The 14,942-nt window shown below is 48.2% G+C and overlaps 1 protein-coding gene across 1 annotated transcript in view; it reads left to right on the plus strand.

Annotated features, from left to right (window-relative positions):
* Positions 1 to 14,942, plus strand: part of ryr2a (ryanodine receptor 2a (cardiac)) — a gene marked incomplete at both ends in the record, with an annotated part of 432,832 nt that overhangs the window by 274,094 nt on the left and 143,796 nt on the right. The window contains 4 exon segments of the mRNA XM_084331016.1: positions 9,909 to 9,968; positions 10,883 to 11,020; positions 11,996 to 12,108; positions 13,379 to 13,475. Coding sequence (XP_084187142.1) covers positions 9,909 to 9,968; positions 10,883 to 11,020; positions 11,996 to 12,108; positions 13,379 to 13,475 — 408 coding nt within the window.

The following is a 14,942-nucleotide window of genomic DNA, read 5'->3' on the forward strand; positions in this document are numbered from 1 at the left end:
GTGAACACCGATTAGCCAAGAGCCGCTTCACCCAGGTAATAAAGTGAACACTGATTGGCTAGATTAGTCGTTTCTTTTCTTCTTATTGGCTAAAAGGATTGGAGACAAAACAGATGGAAGGTAATTGCTGTCCGTTGGTTTGTTTGAATATTAGAACCTAGTCAAAGCTTTATTGTCGCTTCTCATAATGTGCAAGACATACAGAGAAGTGAAATAGCGTTTCCCCCTTCCCACGGTGTATATAAAAAAGAAAAATTGAATATAAACATAAAGTAACATATAGGACACTATAAACATAAGTAACTATGGGACACGATGTACATACACTATACAGGACTATATATACAGTATACACAGTGGCAATTTTTTTTTAAATATGATGATTGAAATAAATATAGGAGGTAAAAGAGAACTTAGTGCCAATCTTTTTTAGTACAAGTAAGTATAACTGATAAATAATGGCAGTAGAATACAATAGTGGCAGTAAACCTAGCTGCTGTAGTTTGTAGTGCATTTACAGATATCCCTCATCATCAGCCCTGTCCAACAAACAGATACAGCTACTGTTATGGTTTGACACCGACCCCAAACGCAACGACACAAGAGAGTTGGATTCAGAGTTGCCAAATACAAGGGCTTGTTTATTTGGTGACTAGAATAAGTGAAACAGGGAAAGCAGGTCAACAAGAAAACAGGTACAATGAACAAGGGGCAAAGTTCTGCTGCTCTGCAGCTTCTCCCGGAAGGGTAGTCTTGGGAAGCAGGAGCAGACCTCTGTACCGCTCTGCAGACTCTCACGGCGGACCTCTCAGATGTTTGTGCAAGACCGAGAGAGGGAGAGAGGGAACGGGTCAGTGACAGAGCAGACTTGAAACGAGCTGGAGGACAGGGTGTTATATTCTTCGTGTTAAACAACACAGTGATGAGCAATATTCCAAAAACAGCCCAAGTGAATATCTTCATGTAAACACACAGTGAGCAAAAATCCAAACACCGTCCAATTGTGAAATACTATCTTCGTGTAAATACACAGTGAGCAAAAATCCAAACACCGTCCAATTGTGAAATACTATCTTCGTGTAAATACACAGTGAGCAAAAATCCAACACAGTCCAAATGTGAAACAATATCTTCGTGTAAATACACAGTGAGCAAAAATCCAAACACAGTCCAAATGTGAAATAATATCTTCGTGTAAATACACAGTGGGAGGTGGAAGATCCCAAAATATTATTCCATAAAGGAAAGAGCAAAAACGTTAATGGCTGGGTGAGTGACTGTCTGACAAAAAGGTGGTAGACTTCAGTGTAAAGGTTACACACGAAAATCGGAATTAGGTCAAGACAGTCAGTCTAGAAAAACTCACCCAGACGAGCTGCGTAAAAGGAACAGGAACAACAGTGGAGGCGAGCGCGCGCCACGGAGCAGGTATCCAAGCGAAGGCTTCTAGGAATTCCTGGAGAATAGCACAGTGAAACAGAAGCAACGGGGAAAAACATCCAGCGACAAATCAAGACGAACCAACAACTTAGGGTGGGGAAAACGGGGTATAAATAATGAGGGATCGATTGATTGAAAGGCAGTGACAGCTGGGGAATGTGATTGAAAAGCGTGGGGAAGTGAGGGAACCAATCAGCGACGTCTCAGATGACGTCAGCGGGGAGAAACGTGTGAACGAGGGAATTGAAATACTTGACAGAAAAAATGAATGAAAACAAAGCGAGGGTGGTTAAAGGAACAGAACGAGTGAGAAGGCAAGGACAGAAACCTCACAGTACCCCCCCCTCAACGGGAGCCGCCCGGCGACCAGGCCGACCCGGCTCGTCAGGATGGGCCCGATGGAAGTCGGTGATCAAGCCGGGATCCACGATGAGCTGCCGGGAGACCCAGCTACGCTCCTCAGGGCCGTAACCCTCCCAGTCCACCAGGTATTGGAATCCCCGGCCCCGCCGACGAACGCCCATCAACCGGCGGACCTGCCACTGGGGGTGACCATCCACCAGCACAGGAGGCGGTGGATCAGGAGCCGGAGGCATAAGGGGACTGAGGGAGACGGGCTTAACCCGGGAGACATGGAACACGGGGTGGATGTGCATGGATGCAGGAAGCTTCAGGCGCAGGGCCGCCGGACTGAGTACCTTCAGGACCTCGAAAGGACCGACGAAGCGAGGGTTGAGCTTCTTGGCCGAGGACCGTAGCGGGAGGTCCTTCGCGGAGAGCCACACCCTCTGCCCAGGGCGGTAAGTCGGCGCGGGAACCCGGCGCCGGTCGGCACCACGACAGGCGCGCTCAGATGTCCGGAGCAGCGCGGTCCTGGTGATCTCCCAAACGCGACGGCAGCGGTCGAGGTGGACCTGCACGGAGGGAACTGCCACTTCCGTCTCCAGTGCGGGAAAAAGAGGGGGCTGGTAGCCTAGGGAGGCCTCAAAGGGGGAGAGGCCGGTGGCGGAACTGACCATTGAGTTGATCGAGTATTCAACCCAGGGAAGGAAACGACTCCAGGATGCCGGCCTCTCGGCTGCCACACACCGAAGAGCAGACTCCACGCTCTGGTTCATCCTCTCCGTCTGCCCGTTTGTCTGGGGATGGTAGCCGGAGGAGAGACTGACCGTTGCCCCCAATCCCTTGCAGAAAGCCCGCCAAACCTGGGAGGTGAACTGGGGCCCCCGGTCAGAGACGATGTCCTGGGGGAAACCGTGAAGGCGGAACACGTGGTGCGTCAGGAGGTCCGCCGTCTCGGCTGCTGAGGGAAGCTTGGAGAGGGCCACGAGGTGGACCCCCTTGCTGAATCGATCCACCACGGTCAGAAGGCAGGTGTTCCCCTGGGAGGAGGGTAGTCCAGTGACGAAGTCGAGCGCCACATGTGACCACGGACGGCTTGGAACGGGAAGTGGCTGCAAGAGCCCGGAGGGTGCCTGGTGAGAGGCCTTGCTGCGGGCACAGACCGCGCAGGCCAATACGAACTCCTTGACGTCGTTTCGCATGGTGGGCCACCAGAAACGACGAGCCAGGAAGGAGAACGTGCGATGGACGCCTGGGTGGCAGGCGAACCGGCTGGTATGGCCCCACAGCAGTACCTGGGACCGGACAGAGTCAGGGACGAAGAGACGGCTCCTAGGGACGTTGCTTGGAGCACGTTGGAAGCGTAGGGCACGCCTCACCACACCCTCGATGCCCAAGGTGATGGCTCCAACCACTCGGGCCTCCGGGATGATGGGAGATGGGTCCTCAGAGGGTGGAGCCCCCTTGGAGTGCATCCGGGACAGGGAGTCGGCCTTCGTGTTGCGGGAACCGGGGCGGAAGGTCAGCGAGAAGTCGAACCGACTGAGGAAACTGGCCCATCTCGCCTGCCGACCGTTGAGGCGCCTGGAAGCGCGGATGAACGTTAGGTTCTTGTGGTCCGTCCAGATGGTAAAAGGCTCCTCGGCACCCTCTAGCCAATGACGCCACTCCTCCAGAGCCGCCACGACCGCCAGTAGCTCCCGATTGCCGGTGTCGTAGTTCCTCTCGGCGGGGAGGAAGCGACGCGAGTAGAAGGCGCAAGGATGTACCTTCTGGTCGGAAGGAGAACGCTGGGATAGGACAGCGCCCAGGCCAGAATCCGAGGCGTCCACCTCCACGATGAACTGTCTCTTGGGGTCAGGGTGGAGCAGGATAGGAGCGGAAGTGAACCTTCTCTTGAGGGAGCGGAACGCAGCGCATGCCGCTGGGGACCAGTCGAACGGCAGAGCGGGGGAGGTCAGCTTGGTAAGAGGCTCCGCCACTTGGCTGTAGTTCCGGATGAACCTTCGGTAGAAGTTTGCGAACCCGAGGAAACTTTGTAGCTCCTTCCGAGTGGTGGGTTCCGGCCAATCTTCCACAGCCTGGATCTTGCGAGGATCCGCTCGGGTCAAGCCCTTCTCCACGATGAAGCCCAGGTAGTCGACGGAGTTGGAGTGGAAACGGCACTTCTCCGCCTTGACGAAGAGCCGATTGTGGAGGAGGCGCTCCAGCACCCGGCGGACATGCAGGATGTGTTCCTCGAGGGTCCTGGAAAAGATAAGAATGTCGTCCAGGTACACCACCACGAACACCTCCAGCATGTCACGGAGGACATCGTTCATGAGTGCCTGGAATACCGCCGGGGCGTTGGTGAGACCGAACGGCATCACAAGGTACTCATAGTGGCCCCTGGGGGTCTTGAAGGCGGTCTTCCATTCATCGCCCTCACGGATACGGACAAGATGATAGGCACTTCGGAGATCCAGCTTGGTGAAGAACGAGGCCTGGGTCAGTGGCTCGAAGGTGGAGCTCATGAGAGGTAGGGGGTATTTGTTCTTGATGGTGATCTCGTTGAGCTGACGATAGTCGATGCAGGGTCGCAGGTCCCCATCCTTCTTTCCAACAAAGAAGAACCCGGCCGCCACCGGGGAGGAGGAAGGCCGAATGAGTCCTGCTTCCAATGACTCAGAGATGTAGAGATCCATCGCCTTCTTCTCCGGGGCAGTCAGACTGTAGAGGCGGCTGCCGGGAAGGGGAGCCCCTTGGCGGAGGTTGATGGCGCAGTCATAGGGGCGGTGAGGTGGAAGGGACTGAGCCCTGGTCTTACTGAATACCTCCATGAGGTCGTGGTACTCGGGAGGAACGGACAAGGGATCCGGGGGCAACTCACCAGCCGGTCTCCGGGGCGGGGGACAAGACGCCGCCTGTAGACAGCGGGCGTGACAGGAGGAGCTCCAGCCCCTGATGGTACCGGAGGCCCAGGCGATGTGGGGCTCGTGCAGCGCGAGCCAGGGCCTACCCAGGACCACCGGGACAAGGGGGGATTGGGTAATGAGGTTCTCGTCTGCCCCAGAGTCGATGAGGGCCTCCACCGTGGCACGTTGGTCCCCCCAGGCCAGGGTGACGCTCAACAGATGGTCAGGTGGTGCGCGGCGCTGGGAATGGGAAAAACGGCTCACCAGGATCTCCCGGGGTCTTGGTGAGCCCGATCTTTTGGCCGGGTTGGGCAGTCGGCGATACGGTGTCCCGCACCTCCGCAGTAGAGGCAGAGACCGGACCTGAGCCTTGCCTGACGCTCCGCCTGGCTCAGATGAGAGCGTCCCAGCTGCATGGGTTCCTCCTCGCGCACCGGACGGGGAAGCCTGTTACCCACAGTAGTGTTGGGGACGGGGCGTCCAGGAGTCCGGGGTGCTTCAGGAGGTGACAGTCGGGCCCTCTCGCGTCTTCTCTCCAGGAGGCGTCCGTCAATACGGATGACAAGGCTAAACAGCTCCTCGAGGGAGTCGGGCACCTCCCTGGTAGCGAGCTGGTCCCGGACTGCGTCACTGAGCCCCCTTATGAAGGTTAGGCGAAGAGCAGGTTCGTTCCATCCGCTCTCCACCGCCGCCAGTCGAAACTCCATGACATAGTCCGTCACCCTGCTGCTCCCTTGCCGGAAGGTCCCCAACCGGGCTCCAGGGTCCAGACCTCGGGCTGGATGGTGGAACACTCTGCGGAGCTCCGCCACGAAGTCTGGGTAGGAGAACAAAAAATCTGCTTCCATTGCCCAGGAGGATGTGACCCACTGGGCAGCATGGCCTGAAAGTAGGTTGGTTATATAAGCCACTCGGGACCCATGAGCTGAAAAACGGCTTGGCTGATGACGGAAAACCAACTCACATTGCATGATGAATGTGGCACACTCCTCGGGATTACCGTCAAACAGCCGTGGGACGGAGAGAAGGGGTTCCCGAGGTGCGAGATCTGCTGGGGCTGCGGGGAATGTTCCTGGAGGGTGTGAGAGATGAAAAGTATTAACGGCGTCGCCCAGCGAGTTAAGCTGGGCGAGAATCTCGGACTGTTGTCCCGCCATAGCGGCCATTGAACCCTGCATAGGCAGGACCTGGTCCCTGAGGTTCTGCACCGCAGCCGCAGCCCGCTCTAGTTGGAGACCGTGATCCCTGGTCAACTCGACTTGAAATGCAAGTGCGGTTCTGACCCCCTCTGTGTCGGCTGGGGTCGTCATGGTTGGTTCGTAATGTTATGGTTTGACACCGACCCCAAACGCAACGACACAAGAGAGTTGGATTCAGAGTTGCCAAATACAAGGGCTTGTTTATTTGGTGACTAGAATAAGTGAAACAGGGAAAGCAGGTCAACAAGAAAACAGGTACAATGAACAAGGGGCAAAGTTCTGCTGCTCTGCAGCTTCTCCCGGAAGGGTAGTCTTGGGAAGCAGGAGCAGACCTCTGTACCGCTCTGCAGACTCTCACGGCGGACCTCTCAGATGTTTGTGCAAGACCGAGAGAGGGAGAGAGGGAACGGGTCAGTGACAGAGCAGACTTGAAACGAGCTGGAGGACAGGGTGTTATATTCTTCGTGTTAAACAACACAGTGATGAGCAATATTCCAAAAACAGCCCAAGTGAATATCTTCATGTAAACACACAGTGAGCAAAAATCCAAACACCGTCCAATTGTGAAATACTATCTTCGTGTAAATACACAGTGAGCAAAAATCCAAACACCGTCCAATTGTGAAATACTATCTTCGTGTAAATACACAGTGAGCAAAAATCCAACACAGTCCAAATGTGAAACAATATCTTCGTGTAAATACACAGTGAGCAAAAATCCAAACACAGTCCAAATGTGAAATAATATCTTCGTGTAAATACACAGTGGGAGGTGGAAGATCCCAAAATATTATTCCATAAAGGAAAGAGCAAAAACGTTAATGGCTGGGTGAGTGACTGTCTGACAAAAAGGTGGTAGACTTCAGTGTAAAGGTTACACACGAAAATCGGAATTAGGTCAAGACAGTCAGTCTAGAAAAACTCACCCAGACGAGCTGCGTAAAAGGAACAGGAACAACAGTGGAGGCGAGCGCGCGCCACGGAGCAGGTATCCAAGCGAAGGCTTCTAGGAATTCCTGGAGAATAGCACAGTGAAACAGAAGCAACGGGGAAAAACATCCAGCGACAAATCAAGACGAACCAACAACTTAGGGTGGGGAAAACGGGGTATAAATAATGAGGGATCGATTGATTGAAAGGCAGTGACAGCTGGGGAATGTGATTGAAAAGCGTGGGGAAGTGAGGGAACCAATCAGCGACGTCTCAGATGACGTCAGCGGGGAGAAACGTGTGAACGAGGGAATTGAAATACTTGACAGAAAAAATGAATGAAAACAAAGCGAGGGTGGTTAAAGGAACAGAACGAGTGAGAAGGCAAGGACAGAAACCTCACAGCTACTCTTCATCATCAGCTCTGTCCAACAAACAGATACAGATACTCATCATAATCAGCCCTGTCCAACAAACAGATACTCTTCATGATCAGCCCTTATCAGTAAACTCCGGTAAGATACTAACTCAGTGGCGGCCGCTGGGTATTCGCCACTAGGGGGCGCTATACCAAACATTTTGCAAAATGCAAACATGTACAGTACAGTACCACGCAACACTCATGCATGGCAAGACGTGAGCGATTCGACTCACGCTCACGGCAATGAATCGGCTCTTATGAACGAGTCGCTCAGCTGTTACTACAACAACACACAACCAGTCAAATAAAGTATAGTCTAGACTCTAATTCACAACTTGAAACACAATATATAAATAGAAAAGTTAGAAACAAAACTCGCCCGTCTACAAACAGGCAGATCTCTCCTTCTCTCTCTCACACACAGCGCGACGTGGAATCGATTCGTTACACAATCAGACCTATTATATACCAAGAATAACTTCAGTATGAGTACAGGGCTGTACACATATTTTGCATATTGTTAAACGAGCCAAGGCTAGCTATTAAACTATCGATATGAATCGAAAATCTGGGACCCTGATGTAAACAAGACAAACGTCTTTCTCTGGTCTGCATCCCCTTAACAATTGTGTGTATTGAGCCGTACTGTATTGTACCCATTCTGCAATCTGTTAATAAAGTTCTCATTCATTAATTCATTCAAACATAGACGATATTGAACAAGCCATAATCCACGTATTTTCAATCCGAGAGAGCTGCAGTAGTTAAATCAATGAGCCATCGATAAATAAACAATCAGCAATGTCTCGCTTCATGAATGGCCAGCAGTAGAGAGAGAGAGAGAGAGAGAGAGAGAGAGAGAGAGAGAGAGAGAGAGAGAGAGAGAGAGAGAGAGAGAGAGAGAGAGAGAGAGAGAGAGAGAGAGAGAGAGAGAGAGAGAGAAGCCAGCGTTAGCTGAGTGGCAGAGAGAGAGAGAGAGAGAGAGAGAGAGAGAGAGAGAGAGAGAGAGAGAGAGAGAGAAATATCGCTAATCTACCTTGTTGTTGGCAGAGAAGGGCTTGTTGATAAAGTATATCCACTCCATGGCATTGTCCATCCAGCCTGTGTTGATGTCCATCCATTGTCCATGCATGTCCCTCCACACTGCATCCATAATATAGCTTGTTAATAGCCAACAAGTACTGTGAGTGCCTTTGTCCATGTCCGCCTCGAACAGCCTGCAAACTACCTGGTGTTCTATCGCCATGCTCTAAGACAAACTCTAACCTTAACCAACTTTGAAAGAGTGCCTAAGCCTAACCGTTGAAAGAACTTGCCATCACGCTCCAAGACAAACAGCTGCAAGACAAACAGCAGTTAGCCAAGTGTTAGCTCAGCTGAGCTCGTTGCCACAACACTCAACAAGTACATTCCTTTGTCCATTTCCGCTCGAACAGCCTGCAAACTACCTGGCGTTCTATCGCCATGCTCTAAGACAAACTCTAACCTTAACCAACTTTGAAAGAGTGCCTAAGCTTAACAGTCTAAAGAACTTGCAGTCACGGCACGGCACGCTCTAAGACAAACAGCTGCATGCATCTCACAACAACACAACTATCTCAACCAAGCTAGAAGCTAGAATTGGAACATTAGAAATTGGATTCGGCCAATCAGAGATCGTCTCTGTGAAATTCTGCCATGGAAAAAAATGCTGGCGTCGGCCAATCAGAGAGCGTCTCCGCGAAATGCGGCTATGGAAAATCCTTCACGGAAGTTCACGCTGCTGGCTAGACCGCTTCAAATCGCGCTCGGATTCCAACATAATAGTCATATTTCAACGCACAACGCCGTATGCACTGATTGGCTGTGACGGAGACAGCGATCAAACTGTGACGCGCACGCAGAGCGCTATCGCGTATTGCCCCCGAGAAATACGAAAAAAAAAAAAAAAAAAAAAAAATTGATGTCACTTCCTGCTCTGGAAAACGATGTTTTTTTAATTTAGATAATAACGTTATATTGTGCATTGGAAATACAAACATACTTAAAATGAGTAAATATTATTAATTTTAAACATGTTTATATTATTTATAGGGCTATAAAACACAAAAACGAAAAAGTTGTATTCTCTTCTTCTCTGATTTAACAGCAGCTGGCCAGCAGGTGGGTCGGCGCCCTAGCGCCCCTAGTGGTAGAGCCGCCACTGTACTAACTCCTGGTTTGGTATTAGATAAGTAACCTTTATCTCTATTGGCTGAAAAGGGCACGCTTGTGTAGCCGGGCTCGTATTGCCATCTAAGCGTTGTGTTAAAGTTTGACCCCTGTTAAGGGATTGCCCTGAGTGAGTCTCGAACCCAGGTCTCCCGCGCCGCAGGCGACATCGCAGACCACTATACCAAGAGGTGAATTCACCCTTTGGTAACGTGTCTGCAGGCCTTTTATGGGTGGATGAGTTTACTTGCAGTACCGCTACGTGCCACAGTCACTTCACAACACTGGATATACTCACGGACCTCCGTTACACTTGATTTACTATCTTCTGATTGGCTTACAACTGTAGTAGTGAACTAACTCCCTATTGGTTAAAAGGTTGTTTAATCAAGTATATCTTCTCTTTGATATATTGAATATTTATTCTAAATCAAACCATTTCCCTTGAATGTGATTGGCCTACTAATTGAGGTGCGTTTGATTTATCAACAGAAAGATACGGAGGACGAGGTTCGGGAGATCATCAGGAACAATCTGCACCTCCAGGGCAAGGTAAGAGTTAATCTGATGACCTGAGAGTGATGTAACAGTAGACTTTATGCCTGTTAATCTGATTAGAACCTGAGTGTCAAAGTGAGAGTAGACTGTATGCCTGTTAATCTGATTATAAATTGGATATGACAACCCTTTCAAGTATTTGACTGTTCTCCCTTCATATCCAAATAGGAAGAGTGTAGTGCTCCAACCTGAACTAGAGCCAAAACTAAGAGCAACAGAGATGTAGGATCCACAGTCTTAGTTTGAATAATTCTAACTTGTTCCCTGTCACTAAGCCATGTTTTCTAGTATTATACCATGTATGGTTGTCAGGGGTGTAAAAAAGTACCCAGAAATTATACTTAAGTGAAAGTATGGGTACCGTCTCAAAATCTTACTCAAGTAAAAGTCAGAGTATCTGGCTAAAAACACACTTTCAAAAAAAACGTTTCTACTTTTAAATGTACTTAAGTACTAAAAAGTTAAAGTAAAAACTTTTTTCTGACTGTCTATTCTTCTGATAGCAGGCGTTTAATCAAAGATCCCCGCTTTCTAGTCTTGCACAAGGACCAATCAGCATGGGTATGGGCGGGTTAATTTACCATTGATGGGGATTTGATTGGCTGTTTTTAAATAAAGGCGGCCGCAGGATTAATAACGTTAACGTGAGTTCGGGCCAGAGAAACAAATATACTAATTAAAATAGTTGGACCTGCAAGATTTGTACTTTGTACTTTGTAGGTCTGCATTTTAAATGTAAGGAGTAAAAAGTATGTTTTTTTTCTCTGAAATGTAATTGAGTAAAAGTACACAAACCTAATAATACTTGAGTAAAGTACAAATCCCCAAAACGGTACTTAAGTATTGTAAGGAAGTACAATTACTCAAGTACTTTACACCTCTGGTATGTGTGTTCTTCTTCTTTCCAGTTGGAGGACCCAGCTATCCGGTGGCAGATGGCGCTGTACCGAGACCTGCCGCACCGCACCGACCATGCGTCCTCCTCCCCCGAGAAGACTGTGGAGCGAGTCCTGGACATCGCTCACGTTCTCTTTCACCTGGACCAGGTACTGTGTGTGTGTGTGTGTGTGTGTGTGTGTGTGTGTGTGTGTGTGTGTGTGTGTGTGTGTGTGTGTGTGTGTGCGTGTGTGTGCGTGTGCGTGTGCGTGCGTGCGTGCGTGTGTGTGCTGAAACCATGTCCCACATCTTAAATGGTTGCCATGTATACAGGGGCCTCTACATAAGTAGGCATGACAGAATAGTAGATTTGATAGCGAAAAATATCTCTTCTATTTTTAGGTCCTCCATCACGCTGTTTAAGCATTCTACTGTGAAGCCAAGCATGTTTAACCTGTGCAATGATGCTTCTGTGTTCTCTAATATTACAGCTAACACCCCTGATGTCTTTGTTGTAAATGAACACCTTAGGGAGGTGTCCATTCTTGAGGTTGGCTGTACTTTTGATTACAGCTTAGAAGAAGCCTTTCTAACCAAAGTGTTGAAATACCAACAGCTACAGACCATCTCACAGCTACAGGCTACAGATATAAACTTCTAGTTTTTATCTTTGGCAGCCTAGGGCATGTGCACAAGTTGGTTGTGAGGGGCCTACAAATAGCCGGTCTCCCCAAAAGGAAGGCCAAGCAGTTAGCAAGGTACTGCTCAGTATCAGCTATTATTATAGGAAGCCGCTCAATTTGGAGGAGGCGTTGTTTCCTTTACCCTTGATTCGTGTCCGATGTGTCTGACAAGTAGTTCAGCCATACTGTATGTAACCGCGTTCTGCCGTTTCTGACTGCACATTTCTGTGTTTCAGTGTTTATGTCCTTTGTATGAGGCGTTCTTGTACTTCTGTTCATGTGGACATAAATAAACATTTCAAATGTTTGTGTGTGTGTGTGTGTGTGTGTGTGTGTGTGTGTGTGTGTGTGTGTGTGTGTGTGTGTGTGTGTGTGTGTGTGTGTGTGTGTGTGTGTGTGTGTGTGTGTGTGTGTGTGTGTGTGTGTGTGTGTGTGTGTGTGTGTGTGTGTGTGTGTGTGCAGGTTGAACACCCTCAGCGCAGTAAGAAGGCTGTTTGGCACAAGCTCCTGTCGAAACAGAGGAAGAGAGCTGTGGTGGCCTGCTTCAGGATGGCTCCTTTATATAATCTACCAAGGTACATATATATACTGTATATTTATTCTCTATATAGTTTATTTATTACATGGCGTTTTCACATTCGCCGAAATGCTTGCTTGTGATTGGTCAATAGCCCCCCGACAGCGGTCATTATCAGACAATAATGACCGCTGTGGGACAATAATGACCGCTGTGCGCAGCTGTTCGCAATCAAGCCCCACTGACACACACTGTTTCAGTGCAATTAGACACTGCCGGTGTTCTGCTGCCGGCGATGACAGGGGGCGGAGCGACGAGCGGAGCCAGAACGCAGCCAGAACCAGTGTTGCGAGTCGATGTAAAATGAATTAGGTATATTGTTAGTAAGTTAGCCATGTAATAAGCGGGATAATGTATAGCTATACTCGATCATTGTCGCAAAATAATTGACCTTCACTGACGTTTAAAACACCTCGCCGAGGCGGCTCGGTATTTTAAACTCTGTGTCGGTCAATTATTTTGCGACAATGACCTCGTAGCTATACATTATCCCTTACATATATGATACCATATAGCGTTTATATACTGTATAATCTATATACGCTTTCTAGGTGTGTATATACACACATGTTATTTATATAATCAACCCACTTACTCAGCTGTGCTGCTCATCCCACAAATGCATGTTCCTTACAAATGGGCCACCATTTAAAAGGTAAATAAACTTGCTTTCCAACGGTATAAAATGTATTGCCAAGATTGAAGCATTGTTACAACAGAGAAATAATCGACCAAACACAAATTTCCAAACTTTATGTTTTATGTTTATATATATATATCCTCTATATAACCTACCTAGGTATATGTGTGTGTGTGTGTGTGTGTGTGTGTGTGTGTGTGTGTGTGTGTGTGTGTGTGTGTGTGTGTGTGTGTGTGTGTGTGTGTGTATGTGTGTGTGTAATATTCTCTATAACCTATCTAAGTGTGTATATACATATATATGTATATATGTATATATATATATATATATATATATATAAGATTCCTAGGTGTGTATTTATATATGTATATATATATATCCTCTATATAAACTACCTAGGTACACACACACACACACACACACACACACACACACACACACACACACACACACACACACACACACACACACACACACACACACACACACACACACACACACACACACACACACACACACACACACACACACACACACACACACACACACACATACACACACACACACACACACACACACACACATACACACGTCTCTCCACGTCTGTATCTCTGTGTCTTGTCTCCAGGCATCGGGCAGTGAACCTGTTCCTGCAGGGCTATGAGAAGTCCTGGATCGAGGCGGAGGAACACTACTTTGAAGATAAACTCATAGAGGATCTGGCTGTAGGTTACTCTAGGAACACTACTTTGAAGATAAACTCATAGAGGATCTGGCTGTAGGTTACTCTAGGGACACTACTTTGAAGATAAACTCATAGAGGATCTGGCTGTAGGTTACTATAGGAACACTACTTTGAAGATAAACTCATAGAGGATCTGGCTGTAGGTTACTATAGGAACACTACTTTGAAGATAAACTCATAGAGGATCTGGCTGTAGGTTACTCTAGGAACACTACTTTGAAGATAAACTCATAGAGGATCTGGCTGTAGGTTACTCTAGGAACACTACTTTGAAGATAAACTCATAGAGGATCTGGCTGTAGGTTACTCTAGGAACACTACTTTGCAGATAAACTCATAGAGGATCTGGCTGTAGGTTACTCTAGGAACACTACTTTGAAGATAAACTCATAGAGGATCTGGCTGTACTGTAGGTTACTCTACTTCTCTGGCTCTCAAACTGTGGTTCAGGGCCCAAACCGAGCCAGCATTCTCAACCTAAGGGTCCTCCTAATATGAAAATATGAATCAAACAAAAATGACGCATTGAGGCTTTGAACAGAATGTTTCGATGGCCAAAATCGTTGTTATGTCTTAATATATGTTATGGCTTATATAAAGATGTTGTTTTATTTACTTTTAGAAAAGTTGTATTACTGGATTTTGTAAACAAGTCACATGGTGGTTACCATTGGTTACAGGCAGCATCCATGTTGGAAGATAGACTGATCAGAAATACTGGTATGATCCTTTAAATAAATGCTGGGAGATAGATGGAGCCTTGTTTTCTTGTATAGCACAGCAGGAAACTGGTTCTCAGAAATGTAGTTGAAGGCTGGCACTGGTTATCTGTCGTTGTTGTCCATCATGGAGCAGTTCCCTGCTGCAAGAGGCCTCTGGACTACGGTTGTGAGTGCCGTCCTTCAGATGAGACATTAACCTCTTAAGCCTGAGCCCTATTTTCTGAAAATCCGGCTAAAAATAAATGGAAGATTGCTCCACTTCTACAAGGTCCATTTGGTAGATTAAGTACAATTCTGGAAAAGCATGATATTACTGTTCCACTGATCCTGTAATAAGACCCCATATTATTCCTCCTATGTATGTATATAAACATACAGCCCACGTACATTCTGTGCAAAGCCCTTATATCTAAAGTTTTTAAGCCACAGTGAAGACGAGACCTCTTTCGACGCCAGCTAAGCCCCCCCGACCCCACCCCGTGATTATTGGGATCCTTTCATATGCAGAGCGTAGATGCTCCCGGCTGATTGGATTACATGGTATTGCAAGGAAGTCATTCTGTCTGCTGCTTATTAAACAAGGGGGGGTGGAGGGAGAGAGAGAGAGAGAGAGAGAGAGAGAGAGAGAGAGAGAGAGAGAGAGAGAGAGAGGGAGAGAGAGAGAGAGAGAGGGAGAGAGAGAGAGGGGGGGGAGAGAGAGAGAGGGAGAGGAAGGGAGAGAGAGA

Source organism: Notolepis coatsorum (assembly GCF_963971535.1).
Source record: "Notolepis coatsorum genome assembly, chromosome: 15".
Taxonomy (NCBI): Eukaryota; Metazoa; Chordata; class Actinopteri; order Aulopiformes; family Paralepididae; genus Notolepis; species Notolepis coatsorum.